Below are 23203 nucleotides of genomic sequence, written 5' to 3' on the forward strand. Positions count from 1 at the left end.
TCTGAAGTTCTTGTTTACCCTGAAGATCACTTCCCTTCCTAGGTACATATGAATTCCCAAACTCCTGCTTATCCTGTTAGCTCAAAGACTCTAAGTGGTCTCCAGGTTTACTTATACTTATTTTCCAGGCCTTGACTGAATTGTTACCTCACAGAATATGATATTTCTGCTCATCCCCAAATGCTAGCTTCAGTCATCCATCTCTTCTACTTGGAGGCTGCAGTTAGAAGCTTCCCAAGACTCCTATTTAAGTCAATGGAGCAACTGAGAGTGGCCATCCTGCCATGTGAAGATCTTAGGGCACTTACAAAGTTGCACAAAAACCACCTTGCACAATCAGACATACTAGACTGCAGGACTCTCACCTGTGATTAGAACATGTGGATTAAGGTATTTTACAAGACTGTAAATTAAATGAATTATTTACATGCCTGTTGCAGAAGCATGTGTGCTCACTGCGGGGTACAGTTTGGACTCTGGCAGTGCCAACTCAGCCTTTTATCCTTTCAAGACTATCAAAACTAGTACCCTTGTGGTGAATAATGGTAAAGTACCTTTAAAATTGTATGAAACACATTACACATAAGGCTTTACATATGTTCTTTCTGGGTGTTTTTGTGAGCAGAAAAAAGGTTAGTTGGTTATTGGGGGTGTTTCTCTGGCCTCTGCTCCTGTAATAGAGAGAAATAGAAGAATGTGTGCCAACATTAAACTCTTTATTTGCGTTGGGTGTGTCTATGCGTCACCAGGTTGCATTGCCCTTTTTAGGTCTCGCGTGGCAGCGCATGCGCTGCTCGCCTCGTGAGATTTATTGTTAACAAGGACTTTCAGATGTGGGCTTTAAGCCCCGCCCCTTCATTTCCATTGGCTGGCGTCACCGTTTATGCTAAACGGTGGCCTGCCATTGGAAATGAGGGTTTTCTGATGACGCCCTTTGGCCACCGAGTCCTGCGTCTGTCACAAAGCAATTTCTTATCTTTATGGGGCCATGTGTTAAACACATGGCCCCATAAAGACGAGATCCCCATGCTCCGGCTGCAGCGCGGTCCTCCTTTCAGTTTCGGGACCGCGCTTGTTCTAATTGTTGCACAGGGCACCCTGAGCTGTGTTCTTTAAATCTGGTGGCCGCACTTTGCTTTGTTCACGCTGCCATTGATAGCGAGCAGAATGCCCTTAAATGGGAGGCTGGCAGCATCCTGCCTGTGTCCGCTGCCAGGCCCAGGTCATTATAAAAAGGGTAAAATGCTTGCGTTCAAACTTCAAAGCACCATTTCTCATTGAACCCAAAGACTTGCTGCAGCTTTCCATTTCACCCACTAGCATCAGCCTCCCCTTCTCCGCTCCTCCTCATCCAACCTCATTTGCTCCAGAGTCCGTTTTTATGTGTTGTTTACTTTTTTTCAGTTTTCAATATGGCCAGAATTTTGGTTTACACTGGTTACTTTGATTAGCTTGCTTCAGAAACCAATGCGCTCCGCTGACGTTTTTTTTTTTTTTTTAATCACGCTCTGCATTCACGCTTTACTTTTTTGTGAGAAACACGCTGATTTACTTTGTCTAATCTCCTAAACAAACGTGCTGCGTGACGGCATTTTTTTTCTTTTTGACACACAGGTCGTTCACGTTCCATTTTTATTTACAATGGGGAGAACAGATGCCAAGACCTCGTTGCCACTCATCGTGAACGAGAGAAGGGAAAGGATGTGGCTTAACGACTAGAGTGGCGGACTTTGAAGCCAGGGACTCAGCCTTGTCTGGCCGGAGGCTCAAACATCCTGTGATTCTGGGCAAATCACAATCTCCCACTGCCTAAAAATGAATGCGTCCATCTGTAATGCACATATTGCTCATATAAAGCGCTGATACCCTAAGGTCGAGTTTGCGCTATATAAAACTGCAAAAAGAGACTTGCTTCAGCTTTCCATTCTAACCCACTACCATCAGCCTCCCATTCTGCGCTTTTACTCCTCCCGCCTCATTTGCTCCAGAGTCTATTTTCACATGATGTTTTCATTTTTCTCAGTTTTCTATGTAGTCTCGACCGGAAGCTATTGGAGCCCTTTAAAAAATAACACTTACATTGCACAAGGGCATGTTAATTTTGCTTTAGGCACAGGGAGATTACGTGACTTGCCCACAATTCCACATTGGTTGTTCTGTTTTTTTGGGGAGGCGGCACATGTTCCACGTCCCTCCGTGCACAGTGCCTGCCTGCTGGCCAGACAGACTGCTTCATCTTCAGCCACTTTTCTTCAGAAGGCACTAGTTGAAGCAGTCAACTGTTCACGGAGCATAGCACAGGCTACCTCTGTGCACCGTCTCGCCCTGCACTCCTTGCAGCAGACACTTGTTGCAAGCTGCCTGTGCGTCTCGCTTTATTAGGAGATATCATGAAATCAGCGCGACTGTTGACTGAAAGGAGATTCTGAAAATTATCAAGTATTTTGGGAGGTATGAAGTTGTCTTTGTCTGTATGATACTTTTTAAATTGGCTTTAGTCCAGGAGGGATGTATATGGACACCTATCTTCTGCAACAAAAATGGGCCTGGTAAGTTTTAACTTACGCTGCCAGCATAAGTCATGTCTGAAAAGTCCCACATTTAGACCCGATTCCCTTTAGAAGGAAACTTGGAAATGAAGAGTTGTAGCCCCATCATTAACTAAAACAGCTAACTGACTGGTGTGGGTGCTCCTTGTGATACTGCACAGTCTCGTTAGTGAACTCTGGCTTAAGGGAACACAATGTCGGCCTATCCCACATAAAGACATGGACAGGAGACATTCATTTAATAATGGTTGACTTCAGCCAATTCTTTAGAAAGCATCACAAACCTAACCTGCCACATAAAGTGCACATCTCACGCCCAAGGGCACAGTCTTATTCCAGGGCAGTCTCACTGGTTTGTAGTGATTTGTGACTTTGAAATATAGAGCTTCCTCTTCAAACATTAGGTTTTGGTACACAGCCGACAAATACCATATGTGGCTCTTGGACCTCGATATCTTCGTACAGTGAATCGCAGCTTAAGCTCTAGGTGGGCCAGGACCTGCCTGCTATGTGCAGTGGAAAAGAAAGAAACATTTGTAAGGCAATAGGTCTCGCATTTATGAGAGTTTGAGCTATTGGCATTGTACATGACAATGCCTTTAAATTATGTGTTTTGAAAACCTGCAAGCAGTGCGTAAACACGCACTTAGTACTTCTAGTCCTTGCTTACCACAAGAAAGGCTGGCAGTAACTGCGCCTCTCCTACTGCCAGCCTTGCTTGTAAGCAAGGACTAGAAGTACTAAGTGCGTGTTTACGCACTACTTGCAAGTTTTCAAAACACAAATAAAAGGCAGTGTAATTTACAACGCAAATAGCTCAAATGCGAGACCTATTGCATTGCAAATGCTTGTTCCGACTTCCCATTGGCCTCAAAAGTTCTCACTAGAGTTCTTGCTAAAGTTGCCTGTAATCCCAGTGCACTGCACACTTGCTGTATAAAAGATTTTCTTCAGATCAGCAGTACGTTTATCTTGAGCATAAGGAGACATACGTGTGGTGCAATTAGCTCCTTAACCCTCTGGCAGTCAGTGCTACTGTACCTACTCACCTGCATGAGAAGCATATCTGTTGGCAATCCGACCAAGAGAGTAGCAGCAAGGTGATTTTCCATGCACCAGCTCATTACAGCATCAGAAAGGCAACAATACCATTTACATTTATGAAGCCACTTCGTCACTTCAAGTATACTCCAACAGACGCTGATGTTCTTTTTTTCAGCAAACATTCTTTGTCATAGAAGAGTAACATCCCCGGGGTCCTGTTCATATGTCATATAAGAGAAACATCCCCGGTTCCCTGTTCATATTTATTAGTAAACCCTTACAACAGCTGGGCTTAGATAAAAAGAAGAAAAAGTAAGTGCGCTGGCATAATCAGTCTGGCTAGCAATACAGCTTGGGTAATGCACATCTTCTGAAAATAAAAAAAACTGCAGTAATAAACAAAAGGACAAGTATTAAAATGATCCGAGTCATTTTAAAGAAATCGGTATCTGGAGCCAGGGAGTGGAGAGAAATGCTGTGTTCTGTCACCCTGAACTGAAGTCACTTTCCTGAAGCCTGGCATCACCTGGACTCTGCCTCCCTCGTAAGGCAGAGAGAGCTCTGCGGGTCTCCCTGGGCAAGACCGCCGTCTTGCACCCTCAGGCGGGGCAGGAGATGGTGCCCCTTATGTTGTGATTTCTCTCAGGGGTCCAGTGGCATTCGTTATGTGACAATTGCCGGCAAACAGTCTCTAACATCCTTAAAAGTAGAGGGGGGGAGGGAGGGGGGGGGGGGGGGGGACGGCACGCAGCAATCCTCAATCAATGGGCCTCTGCACCAGCCGAAATCCACCTTTCCCAATCCGACCCTGCACTGCTTGTAACATTTCAAGTGACTGAATTAACCTTCCTGGAACGGTTGTCTTTTCACGAAAAGTAGGGGAACGGTTTTCCTTGAATTAAAAAAGAATGGGCACTTCGTGCCCCACCAATCCCGCCCACTTCGACCATTGGTTCTATAGTATGCTTGTATGACTAATAACAACCCTTAGTCTTGCTTTGTCTAATGAAATGGCTGCAGTATCTTCGAGTGAATGTCTCTCTCAAAGTCCTCTCGGATACTGGTTTCACTAATGGGCTTTTCACATACAAATCCCCACCATCTGGGATGTTAGTCAAATTAGTTAAATTGACGAAAGCCAAGACTACAACACCTAGAGTGCATTGGGTTATGTAGTGCAGTTTGGCATTTGCATAGCACCCTCTACCACAATTTTAGCACATTATCTACGCCTCTCTTCTTGCTGACCTGGGTTTACCATAAACAGTAGCTGTGTTTGTGGTTATTTGTGTGTGGTTAGTAGAGAGTTGGAGTTTATGTAAAAGTGGTTTGCGTTGGTTAATGTGTAAGTAAAATTAGTTGCATCTGGGAGAGGTTCTCCAGAATCTTGTATGTATGGGTGACTATATTAAAGAAATGTTAACTTTTTCACTTGGATTGGCTTGTCAGCTGTGCATTATTACATAACCAAAGTAGAGTGATTTCTATTTCTATATCCAAAGCAATGTTGCTAATTTTAATTCAATGTTGCCTACATAATAGATTGTTACATCTGTGTCAGGTTTATTGGGGTGGTTCCAAGGTTAAACTGCGGATCGGTGTGAGACAGTCCTTTTGGTTTGCTGGTGCTTTGGCAAGTATATGATTTAAGTGTTGTGCATTACACGTTGTAAGGTTTCTTTCTATCCTATAGTGGTTGAAGTTCACCATTTGTAGCTGTGTCTTGAGCAATAGTGTGTGATTGCGTTGTTTAGACGCTTTGGCTGTTGGATCGTGGTTAATGCCCAGGACTGGAAACGGTCATTTTCGACATGGAATCACATGGCCTCCCCTAAATCGGCTCCACTTATGATTTCTGAATCCAGATTTATGGCTGGGCATAATCAAATCCTGCTAAGTTAAGGTGTTAGTTTCTCATCCCTATTTACGTATAGGATATTCTGATTTGTTTTTGTTTACGTTCACTACTCCTTTTTCTGTAGCTAGTGTTATGTTTTGGTTCGAGTTGCTCAAAATGTAATTTCTTATCTAATGCAGTGGCGGTATGTGTCTTAATTCTGTCAGTTTTATGGTTGGAATAAGACTATCATGTTTGGTTATCTAATATAAGATGCAAGAGGTTGTCAGTACTGTTTCTGTCTCTAATTTTGGTAGGTCGTAGGCAGCCCAAGGACCTGTTTCTCCATCTAATGTAATAGGTGGCTGTATGAGATTCTCAGTCTTATTCTTGTGCATAAGGTTGTGAAATCCTCGTAATAGTTTCTCTTCTGTTTTTGTAGTAAGCTGTGCGTCTGTCTATTTCTGTGTGTTTGTTTTTCTGAAAAACAAGCTGGGGTATTTTCTATAGCAAGCACCTAGTTTTAAGGTGCGTTGGCCTGCTTTACAGAGAAGTTTTATTGTAGCAGAATTATCTTCAGCAAGGGCTGAGCTATACCAAGAACAATATGCGATATGTGGTTAAGTTGAGATTGGATTTCATGAACCACGCTATAATTGGATCTGTTTTAGTCTGCATATGGTACAGCTGAATTTTCATGTTTGTTTTTAAAACTCGCAGAGATTTTATGTCGCCCAGTTGAATTTTTACTTCGTTCAAACAGCTTAATTACAAGACGGTATCTCCACCTCTAAACCTTTATTTAATGCAAACACCGGTGCCCCCGCTTCAGTTCTGGGTTTTCACTTCACACTTGTAAAAAGTGGTCTCTTGTTTATAATATGCATTTAGTGTTGACTTTAGGTGTTAACACCGCCCCTCAATTACATCAGTGCCTTTCGGGAAAGAATAAAGTTCAACCTTCTGCAGTGGAAGAATAAAACCTTTGACAAGTTGGTTTGTATTCCAGGGATGCTTCTAGGAGTTCCGTACTACATGGCCAAACATACCACCTCATTGTCAAACCATCAGCCAGGAATGTCAAAGGCTGCTGTAGGAGGCAGTACAGACCCTGCTCAGGTACAGTGCTAAAGAATCTGTTCCACCGCCCCAGAGAGGATAATAAATATATACTCTATACTTCCTAATCCCCACAATTGAAAGGACAGTTAGGCCAATACAAACCACAGGCCAGTCATTCGTTACATAGCATTGGAGCACTTTCAAGATGAGATGACATGGTGATCCTTGGTCTCAAGGGAGCCTACTTCCCTAGCCATCCGGCACACCTTCGCTACCTCCGGTTTGTGGTGGATAGCATTACCACTTTGAAGTACTATGCTTTCATTTCCCTATAGCCCAATGGGCATTTGCCAGATGTCTAGAGGTGCGCGCAGCACTCCTGCGTCGCAGCTCCATTCGTCATTCCATATCTGGATGTCTGAGTTATAAACAGCAGCAGCCAACAACAAAGCCTAGCACGCACTCTGCCATATTGAAAACAGTGACAGGCAATGTCATCTCTAAATAAGAGAAAGTCTTGGTATTTCAAATGCTGTTTTCCCTTTAACAAAGGTCGCATCCTGTGACGGTGAGAATGGTCATTAAAATTGTTGGGGATGCTGACACTAACAGTTTCAAATGCTCACCTTCATATGTGCCCTCTACATAAGTACTTGTTCAGGCAGTGGTCACAGGCGATAGGTCTGTGGGAGGATCTAGTGTTGGATGAGGCCAGAGATAACCACAAATTAAAATGGTAGAACGCCAATAACTTGTTACTGAGCAGAACATTTATTGACCCGCAGCTGCCAGTGACTATTGCAACAGGCATTTCTCTCAAGGGGTGGGGAGCGCGTTTAGATAACCTGGCCATTCAGGGTACTTGGGACTCCTCGAGCAGCAAATCCATACCATATTCTTGGAGCTGATGGTAGTGCAGTTAGTACTCAAGGCGGTGCTCGTACGGGCAGACACTGTGACTACAGTGTGTTACATTCAGAAACGGGGCTGCGCTCACTCAGCCCAGTTGTCAGTGATGGTTCATACAATATAGCATTGAGCCATTTTTAGGTTGCAGCCTACCAGACAGCACAGCTGTCTGGTTTGCTAAAGACTTTTGGGGACATTCACAAAGTTGACCGAGGAATGTATTCTGCGTGTTGCATTTAATATGGACTTTAAAAAAGTACTGTGAAATAGTTGAAGTGGGTGTGATGTTACTCTGGAGGTTTGCCATTTACTGTCTTCAGATCGTATATCTGCTGTACTTCTGTTTTCTTTGTGCCATTGTTTGTCCAACCCAGTCATTTGAATTGAGTTCACGAGTCCTTACGTTATTTAGTGTCTTTCCTGGGCCAAAATGTGTAGGTTTTCCTGAGTGCCCTGTGACCTAAAAACTGCAGACACAGTACTTGTCAAATCTCCATGACAAATAGTGCACCTAAAATTCACGTTACATGGAGGCATTTGTTTTTATCTATTCCCCCCCCCCCACTGAATTCCTCCCACGCACATGTTTTCTTCTTCTGTGAGAGGGAGTTTGGGGCAGCTGGGCAATTTTAAACAAGACAGCAAGCCTGTAGGCATTGCAGGCAAAAAATCATTCTTGGTATCCAGAGGGCACTTCGGGTGCCAAGAGAACAGATGATTAGAAATGAGAACACCCATTACCCTTCTACTGGTCAGCTGAAATGCAGCCAGTAGGGCAGAGTTCAGAAATGGGAACATTTTTATGCATGTAAAGAGGGCATTTCAAGTCCCCATATGACAGGGCAGGTTGAGGGTAACACACAGTGCTGGGTGGAGGTCAGATTGAGACATGCCTTGCACCAGAAGAGAAACATTCCTGGCATGTAATGTGCTTTTGGCTCTTTGGTGTATCAGAACAGTGGGTAGTGGCCTCCATCTCAATCCCAGCTCCTGGCACCTGTAAGGCTTGTTAGTGATGAGTTTGTGAAAGTAGTCCTTCATGGCAGGCTTTCAGGTTTGTGTTGGGATTGTAATTTTGCCCTTTAAATATTTCTAAACCAATCCCCACATTTTACCAAGCGAGTGAGTTTATCAAGAATCACTGCTTGACCCTCTATAAGGGTTTGAAGAGGCTCTCCTATGGGGAAAACAATTCCACAGTGCATTTTACAATACTTTGCATTTGACTTTTGCAGGCTGGCTGTCTTGTGAATTGAGTTGTAGCAGCATGTACCTGCTATTTCATCCCAAGTGAATATTATTAGCAATATCTTCCACCAGCTGAACAACAGTTAGCACTCAACCGATATTACACGTTTTATGGGAAAGCAATAGTTTTTACTCAGCTTATTAGTTTGACATTTTTAGAATGCCCACTATATATTTTAGCATGAAAACTATATCTCCCCCCCACAAAAATAAATTTTTACCTCACCCCAAATGCAAGCTTTTGATTTAGTAAATTTGTGCTTGTCAGTTTCGTATCCGTTGCTGTAGCTTCCCTAAACAAATGCATTCACCTTCTGCATACGCCACAGAATGCCAGAGGGGTAGAGAGGTGTTGAGCGCCTGGCGGACAGAACAGTGCAGTGGTGTGCCACTCTGGGAATATGCACCAGGAGAGGCCACCTCTCATACATATTGTGGCCCAACCAAAAACTCATTTATCTAGTGGAAGCCGTGGGGGTGAGGAGTGGGTTCTAAAGCCCCACTCTGTGGGAGGGCCCAAGCCCCTTCTCCATAAACGTTTCCCAGCATTCAAAATTCTTTGTTGTCTAGTGGACCTTTTATAACACATGTACTCTAATGAACTGCTTAAGCGAAAAATAGTTCTCTAAAAGTGAGCTGTGGAAAGATAGAGGTTAGCCAATCAAAAGAATGATAAAAAGGCCATGTTAAAGTCGTTACATCCAGTACCATGCCACTACAGTACTGCTCATTCATTTTTCACAAAACCAAGCATTGCATAGACTTTTCAGAGCTTATTTAAATTAGTTTAATGATGGCGCTTTTGGGTCAGTAAAAATTATTTAGTTGTTTGTTGTGGCAAAAATATTGGCGTGGGAATCAAGGCCCAATCAAATATTGTGGTGGGCATCACGAAGTCATCCGATATTGTTGTAGGAATCTTGCTCCTATCCGATGTCAGAAAATATACCCTCATGAGATATTGAGGCAGAATCACTCCTTGATCAGCTGTTGTGGCAGGAATTGTTCTCCCACTGGGTGCTGTGGCGAGAATTGTGCTCCCACTGCATGGTGTTCCCACTGGGTGCTGTGGCAGAAATGGTGCACCCACTTGGTGCTGTGGCGGGAATGGTGCTCCCACTGACTGGGTGCCGTGGCGAGAATGGTGCTCCCTCTGGGCGCCGTGGCGGGAATCATGCTCCCTTTAGATATTGTCATTCTGGACGCTGAGACATTTGATGTTGGTTCATCTGCCTTGACCACGAATTATGGATTACAAGGATTTACTCCCTTTTGCTTGGTTGAGTCTAAGTGCTTTCTCACCACTACGCATATATTATGGCACTATTGCTGCATACCTTGTGCCCACTAGAAGTACTGGGATCTTGTTACAACGTAGCGTCCTGGGGCGGCTTTGGCTTCCTACGTAGTTTCACGCATCTGGAGGAGGTGCTGCCGTGGGATTGGTTTGATTCTTCGTTCGGTTTATCAGTACCTTGATTGTGCTGTGGTTTCAGTTCTAGGGGGAACTCTTTCCAATCATATGCCATCTGTGTGGTATGGTTGCATTATTCACCACTTTCTGTGTCACCTCTGTCCTGATGATGGCCCTGGTCAATCTTACTGCTGGGCCGAAACATCTACTTCTCTCCAATTGATATGGGCTGGCAAAAACTAATTTTTAGTTCTTTAACTGTTTATTATACACATGTAAGTCCTCCGATTTAACTATTTGTTCAGTATTGTTGTTGAATCATTGGCAGTCATTTATCTTGTATATATTTTATGTGCACCTATATACTCTTTGGTCTTTCTGATTAAAATCATTTATATTAGATCTACTCTTCAGTCTATGTATCTAAACACTTTGTGTCCAGAATAAAAATTGTTTGGGACAAAATTGAAAGTAGAACGCTTTATGTATTCCTCATTAGGTTTGCTGTGTAATTTCCGTGTTAGTCTCTCTCCCTCTCCCTCTATATATCTAATGTTTTAGTGTGACTCCGCTGGGTTAATGCTAGCCCAAGTGAACCACAGTCCTTTGTTATAATTTAATTACACTGGTTCATAGGGTTATGAGGTTGACTTCATAGGTTGCTACCCTTTGAATGACAAATGCAAAAACAACAGTTGATGGACAGAATGCAGAACAGTGTCATACATTCACCCCAGTATAGAGATTTGGGCCTAAATCCATCGTTTTTTTGCTCACCATGCCATTCCAGTTTGAACCCAGCCATATGCAAATCAGTCTTGGCCCTGTGCCTCATGGGAACAGTCCAGCCCGAACTGCCAAGCCAGGTCCTCCCTGGACTGGAACCAAGCATCCTAGGACCGGTTTCGGGGTTTCACCCCTCTTCAGCCAGGATAGCTTGATTCCAGTGGCATGGAGGGGACTCACGTCTGAGCATACCCGTCCCACTCGGGGTGACAAATGCAAAAACAACAGTTGATGGACAGAATGCAGAACAATGTCATACATTCACCCCAGTTCGGAGATCTGGGCCTAAATCCATCGTTTTTTTGCTCACAATGCCATTCCAGTTTGAACCCAGCCATATGCAAATCAGTCTTGACCCTATGCCTCATGGGAACAGTCCAGCCCTAACTGCCAAGCTAGGTCCTCCCTGGACTGGAACCAAGCATCCTAGGACCGGTTTCGTGGTTTCACCCCTCTTCAGCCAGAATAGCTTGATTCCAGTGGCATGGAGAGCACGGGACTCGCGTCCGAGCATACCCGTCCCACTCGGGGTGACAAATGCAAAAACACGGTAAAGACTGATTTGCATATGGCCATGTCTGAACTGGGGTGGCGTGGTGAGCAAAATAACGATGGATTAAACCCAGATCTGTGACTGGGGGGTGAATGTTTTGCCAATGTGCAACATTCCGTCCATCATCCTGTGTGTTTTGCTGTTCGTCCTATGTGGGGAAGGGTATGCCCAGACGTGGGTCCCATGCTCACTACGCCCCTGGAGTCAAACTATCCTGGCTGAAGAGGGGTGAAACCCTGAAACCGGTCCTCGGATGCTTGATTCTGGTCCTGGGAAGACATGGCTTGGCAGTTCGGGCTGGACTGTTCCCATGAGGCACAGGGTCAAGACTGATTTGCATATGGCCATGTCTGAACTGAGATGGCATGGTGAGCAAAATAACGATGGATTAAACCCAGATCTGTGACTGGGGGGTGAATGTTTTGCCAATGTGCAACATTCCGTCCATCATCTTATGTGTTTTGCTGTTCACCCTTTGAATGACAGCACAATTCCTTCCACAAAATCTAATGTTGTGGCCTGTATCATACTCGAATCAGATATAACGGTACGACTGCTGTTGCAGGAATCGTGCCCTCGGTTATGGTACAAATTATTTTCACATCCGGTATCGTTGCATAACTCCTTGATCCAATTAGATTTATGTTAGGAATGCTTGTATAACGCACTGGCGCCCATTGACATTTAGGCACTTTACATTAAAACTAGGAACAAAACTTACAGCAAAGTAAGCAGCAGTACCAAAAAACCTTTTCGTAGTAAGACCACAATTGTGTTACAAGTACAACACCGAGATATGAAGTGGGAGATGGTAACAAATTAGTTGTGATGAAAACCATCAGCACTCCGCCATTTACAATTGTTCATGAAAAGAGAGGGTGGGTTAAAGGGGATTGAGAGTAAGATAGTGGGATCTAAAATTACATTTATTTAGACAATTGACACCTTATGCATAAGAATGTTAAAACATAGAGGCTGCTGTAGGCGGACTGTAATAATTGTCAGTTCATAGCTGATAAAGTAAATAGAGGCAGATTGGATAGGAGAGGATTAATTTGCCCTCTTGATTTGGGTAGTACAGCAGAAAGATAAGGTGTGTTTGATTTCAAAGCAATGTAAGTTAAACTCAAAGTTCGAAGGTTATCCTTGCTCTTAGAGGTAGCCAATATTTTATGTGAAATAGGAGAAATGTAGTCAAATTTCCTCAAAAATGTCCTGTTGATGTGAAATGTAATGACTTTTATTGGCGCTAAGTGCAATTAATGAGCCTTTGCTAGGTTAGTCTCATCAAAGTTCAGGTGAGAGATCAAAAGGACATAAAGTGCTGTTTTAATTCGATTTTCAGGCATGCCGTCTCTTGCTTTTTGTGGATGAAACGCTAGAAATTGTGGCCACCTAGTTACTGTGAGGAATTAAGGTCCCTGAGGAAGCAAGAGTGAAGCCAAGAATTTTTATGCTTTGCTTGATTGTGGAAGGGAAGCCATGGAGCTTTGTCTTTGAGAAGATTAATTTTCACTGTGCCTTTTTTGTGAGTGGGTGAAGAGCAAAACTAGTATGAGAAAATGTATTCACATCCAATTGTGGATTGTTATGAGGGCGTGCTTTGAGAAGGTAGATGTCCATAATGGTGCAGATTTTTAGGTAGAGTCCACTGAAATCCATGTATTCAAGAAAGGATGCGTTTGACTTGCTGTGCTTTAATTAGGTATTGCAGCGGAAAAAAAGCCTGCATTGATGACGTTGTGGGCAACGTGCCTCAATACTGCAGCAGATATAAAGCCTTTATCTGATACTTTGTGGGAGTCTTTCCCACATAGATGATGTGGTTTGAATCCTTCTTCCCTTGGATGGGGTGGACTGGGTTGATTATAGTAGGGTAGAATGTAGTGGAGGTAGGGTAGGATAGTTTGGAATGTGTTCATTTTGGTGTAGGGTCGTTTCGGATGGGGTAGGGTAGCTTAGGGTGGGTTGGACAGGAGTGGTGTAGGGTAGATTAGAATGGACGGGTAGATTGTAGTGGACTGAAGTTAAGTAGGTTAGATTGGAGTGGGTTGGATTGGGGTAGATTGAATTGGAGTAGATTTGGAGGTAGATTGGATTGGAGTAGATTTGGGGGTAGAGTAGATGGGATTGGAATAGATTTGGGGGTAGATTGGATTGGAGTAGATTTGGGTGGGGTGGGGTTCATTGGGTTTGATTGAGTGGAGTGGGGTAGATTGGATTGTAGTGGAGTAAACTAGGGTATAATTGGGTACATTGAAGTGGGGTAAATTGGAGTCGAGTGGGGTGAGTGGAGGAAAGTAGATTGGGTGGTGTGCTGTCATTCAGGCCTCAAACCATTAAGATGTTATTAGACCTGCAGGTGTAGTAATTTGAATAATCTACTCGACTTAACTGTAATGTAGTTGACCCGAACCCTGGTCTCATTATGTCATCCTAGGCAAATATTTTATTTTGCACAGACACCTTTTTCTTCATTATTACATATGAGAGCACATTCCAATATGTATGTTCAGCATTTCTGATGTACAAAAAAACCTATTTGGTTTTATTTAATAAACTGTGCTCTATGCATAATAAGAATCTAGGCACAAATAGAGTACACCTGACTTGCCTCTTAGTTCACTAATAGCACTGCCAACAGTGCAAGGGCAGGGATGTTTCTCAGTTCATCTTTGAAAACTCATTTATAATAAATGTATCACTAAAGCATGAGGTTGTAGTGCACTGTCATTTAGAGACGGCACTTTTTCCATTGAAATGGCCAAAAACGTTCTCTCTAACATGCAGTTTTGTTTATAATACTATATAGTGTATAAACTGTAATCTGTGGAAATTGAGTTTCAGCAAACATATTTATAATTTACACATAATCAAGTAAAGTGTCCTGATTTTGTTTTCATCCCTTTAAAATATTTTTTTCATTGCACAGAATTGCAAAAAGAGAACTTTCATAACTACTGGAATTTATTTTGAAATGTTTGTACAGTTTACTTTTTAGCTATTTAAATGTGTTAGAATAAAACATGACATCCTACAGCCTTTCATTTCACACTATTTGTATAGCACGTTTGTCCATTTGCTTTACAGAATGCTCAAACTTTGCAGTTAGAGAAAGGAAAATAATTATGAATGTAATCTGATTTTGGACCTCTGTCTCTGAACACAGAATAAATGTGACAGGATAAAAACAAGATTTAAAGGCATCTTTAATGCTCCCCCACTTTGTGAGTTAGTACAACATCTGTCCTTTGTCAGCTCTCCATAAGGGGCGAGTAGGCCCTAAATATAGCTTGCTCTGATGTAATCTGACTCGCCAAAGCGAGTGGGTGAGTACATTAGTTGAGACCTGGTCATGTAGGGAGTGGAGTGGCATAGTGTAGAATGTGCATGGTGTGATAGTACACTTCCATTAAAGACAACACATTTTCAATTGAAATTGCCATTACATTCGCACCGAAATATGGTTTTACTTCACACAAACGATGATGCGTGCAAATATCATCACCTAGTTTATTGATGTGTTTTGATCATATTCAAATGTTTGTTTCTACCACACTGCAGAATTCCAAAATCTTTTCTTCATTTGTGCTAACTCTGACATATTCTGAAACATCAGCACAGTTAATATTTTGTGGTGTTGTGTGCTAGGGGATAAAACATCCCACACTATCTCCTCTTGGGTACTCAGCAGGATTGTCAAATTCTCTCTCTTTGAAGTCTGAGAAAGAAAAGTAAACACCAAGATTCCTCAGAAGACAACTTGACATTCGACCTCTGACTTTGAATGCACAGCAAATATGACGAGTTAAGGATTTAACGCTGTTTAAAGAAAGCACGTTTTTGGAAGAATACAGTAAACAAGGTTTTGGCAACGGGAGAGACTAAATCAAGCTGGACAGCATTAAACCAATAAAGCCAGCAAATAGAAAGCCAGAAAATGTGAGTTACAAACCACAAAGCCAATGGTCCACAATGGACGGAATGCATTCCTAGGCCAGCTTTCTGAATGTCCCCATGATGTCTAACAAACAAGACAGCTGAGCTGTCTGGTAGGCTTTGACCTAAAACTCAAGACCCTCCCGGTTTAGGAGATTTACCAAGAGGTTAAATGGGGCTTTTTGAAAGTCCAATAAATGTGATAAAGTGGAGAGATCTATTCAGATAGTGTTGGGATAAGTGGGCTTTACAGTACTAACTGTACTAAAGAATGCTGAAAATAGGGAAAATACAGAGCGCAGAAACAAAGGAGGTGGGAGAGGAGTTAACTGGTTTGAGAGGCATTAACAGACCGCTGTGTACAAGCTTTAACAAGTGAGGCTATTGGTGAAGCTGAATGGTGTTTTGGGAGAAGCTGTGCAAGAGTTTCTATCCAAGGTAAAGTAAGGCAGCTTTTTCATTTGTTTTCACTGGAAGCCCGAAGTATATGGACTGTTGGGATATACATTTACTAAAGAAAATGTTTTTTTTTTTTGCATAATGACTGTGTTCAAATGGGAATACAAATTGAAAAGTAAAGTAGACATTTGTTTGCGTTAGGGAAGCTGGTATTTTTTCCAATTTTTGCGGGTGACAGGCCCAAAACATTGTTTCTAAAGCTAACCAGGGTTGCTGTCAAAGCTGAAGAGTAACATCCATTATTACAAATATAATTCAATTACAAATAAATCCAATTGCCACCAATATTTTTATGGGCTGTGGCTAGACGGCTGTTGTTTCAGACTCTGTTGTGTTGTCTGAAGCACAAGAGACATAGGAGATGTTCACCATGATGGTGATGAATAGCCAATTGCCAATGGAGAAGAAGCAGAGACCAGAATGCCTAGACTGCGTTCGGAACCAAACGGAGAAATGTAGCAAGCCAAGGTGTATTCGTTCTGAGACCTCACAAACCACATCTTCCAACTGAGCAACTACCTGCCAGAGAAAAGAGGGCTATCAAATGGGAGGATTACTTTGGCTGGCAAAATACTTCTAACACATAAGTAATGAAGTGAATGCTAAAGTGTTGGTGGCTGTGCTGGTTCGCTTCTGGCGTAACAGAAGACGCCATGAGCCTAGTTTGGACAGTACAACAGATTCCCATAGCCAGTGGGAATATGGCAAGGGAGGAGCCACAGGAAATTACTATCAGAAGATAAAAGGGGCTGGGGTTAAAGTGAAAGTAGGGAAGAGTCAGGGTTTCCGTTCTCATGTAAAGCTTGATATTAACTCAAAGGAGAGATAAGGAGCTAAGTAGCAGATTGTTTCTAGTATATATGACATTTATATAGTGCAAACTTAGCTATGAAGAAATAGAGTGCTGTACAGGATAGAATTTTATTGTATTAGCAGGCAGGTGGGTGCAGCAGTCCATAGGAAGGAACATAACATTAAAAAAAAAAAAAAAGTTTTATTCTTAGTGGTTCAGTACTCTATCCGAACCAAAGACTATACCTCAATTTAGATAAGAGTTTAGCACAATTATCATATTGTTTCACACCCACGATACTTATACTTAATAATACATAATGCACAATATGCTTGCGATGTGTATAGAGAAAAGTTCTTTATTAATTTTCTTCTTTTGTCAAACGCCTTACAACAGTAGCCAACGCGCTTCGTCCTACACTGACTTCTTCAGGGCTATGAAATACAAAAACATATTTACAATATGTACACTTATTCAACTATATTTATATAACTACACAGAATTTTTATTTTATGTTAAAAACTAAAGTTGATATGCTGACCGATACACATTTGTTGTATAGACAAAAAGGACATCATGCGTGGCGGCGTCTAAGGGGTCCTGGGGCACTACAGGTGGAATGGAATTGAGACTGTTTTATAATGCTGATAACTTTGAGGTCAGTCACCACTTGATTACTCTAAAAGTCCTGCTGCATTTGTGCTGCTGAGATTTTGAGGCCTCGTACCAGCCTCATTGCTTGTTTACACACTGCTTGTGGGACACTCAGGGCTCTCATACCACCATGGTCATGTTCTTTTGGGTAATGCAACCAACCAGCATTGATTGTTGCTTAGTTGTAGACTGCCTAGGTGTCAATGTTGGTTTGTTTACAGCAGGTTCACGCATACAATCCTTAGGTTTTGTGTGACTATATGCTTAACTGAAATGGATATATTCTTTGGTTCCCCAGATGCGACATATAACATTACGTGACTTTTGATGTTTCTTTGAGTGAGTAGCTAACTTCTAGGGGGTGAAAAGTGGATAACAATTGTGGTCTGTAGCAACTTCTCAAATTTGTGGGAGGCATTTCAAATAGTGTGAGCTTGTGTCACTGGCATATCTTTTTGGGGGTGCCGAAGTAAAAATGAAGTTCTGGTCTGTGCAGCAGAAAGTGAACATCTGGCCATCTGTTACTCTGTGAGGGCTGCTATGAGAATCTTAATGTGTCTTTTTTTACCCTTCACATGCTATCTCTTGCAGATAAGGACGACAAGGTAAAATTAGATGATGGCGAGACCCTGGGCAACACTCTTTTGTCCTCAGCTGCCCTCATGCCACCCATTTGGGACAAGACCATCCCATACGACGGGCAGTCATTTCATCTCGAGTACATGGACCTAGACGAGTTCCTGCTGGAAAACGGCATCCACACGGGCCCAGGCAATCTGGACATAAGCCCCCAAGGTCAGCTACTGCCTGTCGCGAAGCTGGAAGCACCTGACGAGACAGCCAGCACTTCAGCCACTGCCTCATCACCCCTTTCGCCATCTAGCATCTTCCAGTGTTCCAAGGATGAAGGTAAGCCTTATTACTTTGAGACCTACAAATATAGCCCACCATCATACTCCACTCACAAAATCTCCCCAAATGTGTGGCTTAGGGGTTTACTATTATAGTGAATCAGAAGCGGAAATAATTTTATTCGATCTAAATAAATAGACCTCAAAAGTACATTAAAGAAAACTAGCAACTGCATTACAAAAAAACTAATATCCACAAGTACATAATAAAAAAGTTTTATGTGGGAGAACAAAAACCTCAAGAAAAGGATCCGCTATACATTCCTTTCAACATGATTAATAGTACACAGTGTCTTAAATGTACTGGGGGGTGGGGGGGGGGGGGGGGTGGCAGTGTGCCAGGTATATTCAGATGTAAAGCCCAGCAGAAATACTAGCAAGGCATAATCACAATGGCAACCTTCTGGCAGTATTAATCTAAGAGCTACGACACAAAGCCAGAGCCAAAAACACACCCCTCAAAACATAAAGGGAGTGAGAATGGCTAATGAGGGCTGCCAGGGGGCAGCTAACTGCAGTGCTAAAAATCCAATACATGAACATTTAAAAAGAAAGTCATTGAATGACTGCCCACAGATCTGGGAACCTTAATGAGAATGTAAAAGTGCAAAAAACAAAATAAGACCTCCCTGGGTGAGGAGCCAAACCCATTAATACGATAGTGTGAGGAAGGTATAGGGGTAAAGAATCAGACTGGGCCAGCATAGATCTACACAATCATATAATCTCAAATCAATGGTCGATAATAAGAGTCCAGCGGTGACTTTGTAGTCCCCAAATTCTTCCTTATCTTTATTGCCACTGTAAGGTAGATATAAATAGTTTCTATAATATCAGCAGAGGCTAGCTATTGAATATGTAGTGCCTGCATGTAATGTCTTTTGAAGTGTATTTAAAAGAACTTAAATAGTGTAAAGTACTTTGTAAGGAAATAGAATAACTGATCCAAATTATGCTCCCACTTACTACAATAAGGGAATGCCACCAACCGGTGGAATAAATTGAGTCAGAACCTCTACTATTATAGTGGTTTAAAGTACTCTTTCAGGAACTGTGGCAGTAGGCAGCTTGTGGGCAACCTTGACTGCCCCAGCTCCTGCAGAGTGACCCAGCAAAGATCCTCCTTCTCCTTGCAGCCATCTATGAATCCTAGGGAATATTGATGTTTGGCAGTGTTTTTGCCCTCATCATAGGGGTTGCTTCTAGTACAGACTGTGCCCTCCTGAAGGATTGACACCAGCAACCCTGCTCCATGACTGCAGTGAAAAGCATTTGAAGTCATAGAACCCCCTGCATAGAAAGAGATTCTGTACTCTGTTCCTTTCGTGAGACTTCTCTCTGTGGATCATCCCAATGGTGTTTCACTTATTTCACTGAATGGGGGTTATGCCAGCACTGTAGGATAAGGGCCAGCCAAGCCTGGTATTGTCAAATGGTGGAGCATGATTCTTGTTAGTGTGGTATCTGTATGGTCATCTAGCCTACAGCTTCGTAGAGTGACGTACTGTGGTAGCCACGCTACCCTCGTCTAATCTCAAGTTGTTCTTTTAATATAGCCATTGTAACCCGTACAAGGTAATCATGTTTCCCAAAGGATTTCTTGCCTGTCTGATTTGCACTAGATTGTGATTGGTTTGCTGAGTGTTTGTAGGCGCAGTAACAGGTTTCATTCGCCATCATGGTAAATCCAGCCAGCCATAGCATGACTTCACCTCTGGGCCCTTACTTACCTTTCTCCTACCTTTGCCTACATATTAAGACTGCACCCCATGGCCTGCTCTGCATCTCTTGCTGCATGCTAACGTTCCTCTTTCACTTGTAAAGCAAACACTGCAGCCTAGGGAGAGCCACCATATCCAGGCACTTGGTTCTCCTTTCTTTTACCTTAGCCTTCACCTATCTTCCACCTTTATTTTCATACGAAACATTGAAGCTTATTATAAGCCACCATCTCTGTGCACTTGCTTCGCCTGTCTTTCATCTTTCACCTCTCTTCTACTTTCACCTCCACAATAAGCACTTCAGTCACCATCTCTGAGTGTTTGCTTCTCTCTTCATCTCTGCGTTGAACTCTGCAGCCCCTATAGCATGCTGCCTTCTCTGGCCTGTTGGGTCACTTATGTTTTTCTTTCAGACTCCTCATTGCCTACAGAGGAGCAGTTGGAGGAGGAAGAGGAGGACCAGTGTGACACCCCGAGCCCCATTGATCCAGACAGCATTGAGGTCAATGTGAACTTTAACCCTGATCCCACAGACCTGATGCTGTCCAGCGTACCTGGTGGGGAGCTCTTCGACCCCCGGAAGCATAAGTTTGCAGATGAGGAACTGAAGCCACAGCCAATGATCAAGAAAGCGAAGAAGATCTACACACCGGAGGAGATGAAGGTACTAGTTCTCGGCACACCTAACCAGTCTCCCAACCTCTTCCTCCCACCATGCTTTGGAAAAAATATATTCCACTTCTGCCCTACCCACTGCCTCACCAGTACAGTTTTATCCCAGTACTAGGTTTGTCTCAACACTACTCCTGCAGTATATGGGCTGTCCCATCCTCCCCCTTGTACCTGTATAGAGACTGTCTCCTAAGATTTTTCAGTTCCAAGTCACTAGCCTTTCCACAGCTACCATCTTTTTAAGGACATGTCTCTCGCTCCGCTCCTGCTCCAGCATAGTAGCTGTTGTTTATCACTCGCTTCCCAGGGCCGAGTATTTCTGTATGTCTCTTCGCAATGTAAGGTGATCAAAGAGTCCAAGCATACTCTAGAAGTTTTGTAGTTTGATACAGCCTGATGCAAAGAATAATACTTAGTAGCACTCTGTGAAAGTCGTGAAAGTCTGTTTCATGTCATCTAATGACGGACACCGACTTTGTAAGTTGTTTTTCTTCTACATAGAGGTTTCTATTTCAAGGTGATGTGTGATCCCTCACCGAAACCCACAATATCTGAAGACTTGGACTCCATCTTAGTTCGGGTTTTTAAAAACAAATATATTTTATTTTGGGCCATTTTATATATGGTTTGGGTCTAACTTTGAAGTTCCAGGACCGTTGAATTACAGGAGCAAAAATGTCAATGCTGTCGCCGGAATTCCTACCTGCAGCACATTATACGACCAGCAACCACTTCGAAAGTAAATAGGAACGAAGATATCAAGGCCAGGTCGTATATGAATCACTGAGGGCAGAGTGGTTATGAATAATACACCCTTCCAATTCTGTCCTACGTGTAGCAGCAAGTTCCTATTATTATATCATCAAAGGTGGGTAAACTCTGTCCACTAAGGAACCACGAGAAATCAACCTATTCCCCCTGCCAGACCTTCGGAAGCACGAAAACTCCTCATATTGAACAAAAATGGTGGTGGGCAGATTCCAGAATGTAATGACAAGATTCTCCAGAGCCATCCACCATGGCTGGAGTCTAAGTCATTAAGGGTACATACTTGGAGGGAGAAAGGTTAGGCCCTCTGGTATTTCAGGGGCTCAGATGAGTCTGCAGTATGTTTCTCTCCGGGACTCTGACTTCGGAGAGACTCCTACCCAGGGCCCCAGGTGAAATCCCCACCCAGGACAAAGACTGTGCTTCGTCCCATCCCCCACCTTCTGAGTATCTTGCATCAGGGTTGACCTTGAGCGGAGTTTCTCGTCCAGAGCAAGGAATGGACTCGAGGGCATGCCTCAAGCCTTGAACCACCACCGAAATGGCCAAGTCAGCCTTCAAGAACCACTGATCCAAATCCAGCCCTGCATCAAAAGCGAGTCTCTGCTCTGGTAAAGCCTCAAGAACATGGCCTTGATGTCGGGACGCCAACTCTGCACCAAGAGTCTGAGCAGTTGCTTTGGAACTGAGGCTGACTCCGAAGTTGGTCTTGAAACCAATACCTGGGTGGGCACAGGGGGATTCAACACTGTCAGAAGTTCAGGGCAAGCAGCTTAATGTCAAATAGATTTATATAGAGACATATTTCATTGTACCTCGGCCACCACAACTTACACTAGCTGGCCAACCAAACTATGAAAAGATTACTCACATTTGAGGAGGCATTTTCTGTTGAGCTTGTAACTTTCCCAGTTCCTAAAAAGACTGGGTCTAAGGAACACAGCCCATCAACAGCAGTGTCACCTCCACATTCCCTATGCTCTTAAAACTACTAAGATTTAGGTCATGATCCTGCTGTTGATCTTCCAAACCCAGGGGCCGCCCCTCCTCCTGACAGAGCAGGAGCATTAATTCTGCTGGCCAAAGGGTAGCTGTCAGTGCTGTGACTCAATGGCGAATAGGCCACTCAGTCAGGCTACTGTCATAGTATGACCGGTATCACTGCTAGAATATGCTGCAGAAGGTAATACACATCCAGAGGCTTCCTCAAAGTGTGGAAAGGAACTCCTCCAGGAAGGGAAGATCATATGCCAACATTAGGTGTGCCAGGACCGCAGCTAATACAGTCCTGTGAAATGAACTCGATTGTTCTCTGACAACATGCCTAGCTAAAAGTCTCTGGATTGGACCTGAGGTCCAACAAAATCTCATAAGTGTACACTTTGTTAGTATCTTTTTTGATTATTTCCAGTATTTTTTCTACCCGAGGTACGATGAGGTGCTTTCTGTCGAAGCTACAGCTCTGGGGGCACTCCAGGCAATACAGAGTCTGATTGTATGAGGTGAAAAGCAAAAGCTGAAGCCTAGTCAATGGGCTTCTCATAGTGCCCTTAGTATAAACTGCAGCAGTCCTTTCAGGAGAGTTAGGTTCTCTCCTTCAGCAAGGTGACTTTCTATCTGCTCTGGATATAAGGGACGCTTAGTTCCATATACCAATACACCCTGCTCACCGCAAATACCTACGGTTTGTCGTAGCAGGCCAGCATTATCAGTTCAAAGTACTACCATTCAGAGTCACAACTGCTCCAAGGGTTTTCACAAAATGCTTGGCAGTAGTAGCAGCACACCTGAGAAGACGACAGATTCACGTCTTCCCTTATCTAGACGACTGGCTGGTAAAAGCCATTTCATACGACAGTTGCCTGCAACACACAAAGCTGTGAA

At 43.1% G+C, this 23203-nt stretch overlaps 1 protein-coding gene across 2 annotated transcripts in view; it reads left to right on the forward strand.

Moving 5' to 3' along the window:
• Positions 1–23203, forward strand: part of TEF (TEF transcription factor, PAR bZIP family member) — a 127802-nt gene that overhangs the window by 43375 nt on the left and 61224 nt on the right. For both annotated transcript variants that reach the window (XM_085601205.1, XM_085601204.1), the window contains exons 2-3: positions 17839–18156; positions 20293–20543. In XM_085601205.1, coding sequence (XP_085457331.1) covers positions 17839–18156; positions 20293–20543 — 569 coding nt within the window. The remainder of the gene's footprint in view (positions 1–17838; positions 18157–20292; positions 20544–23203) is intronic.

The sequence above is a fragment of the Triturus cristatus genome, chromosome 4_2 (assembly GCF_964204655.1).
Source record: "Triturus cristatus chromosome 4_2, aTriCri1.1, whole genome shotgun sequence".
NCBI lineage: Eukaryota > Metazoa > Chordata > Amphibia > Caudata > Salamandridae > Triturus > Triturus cristatus.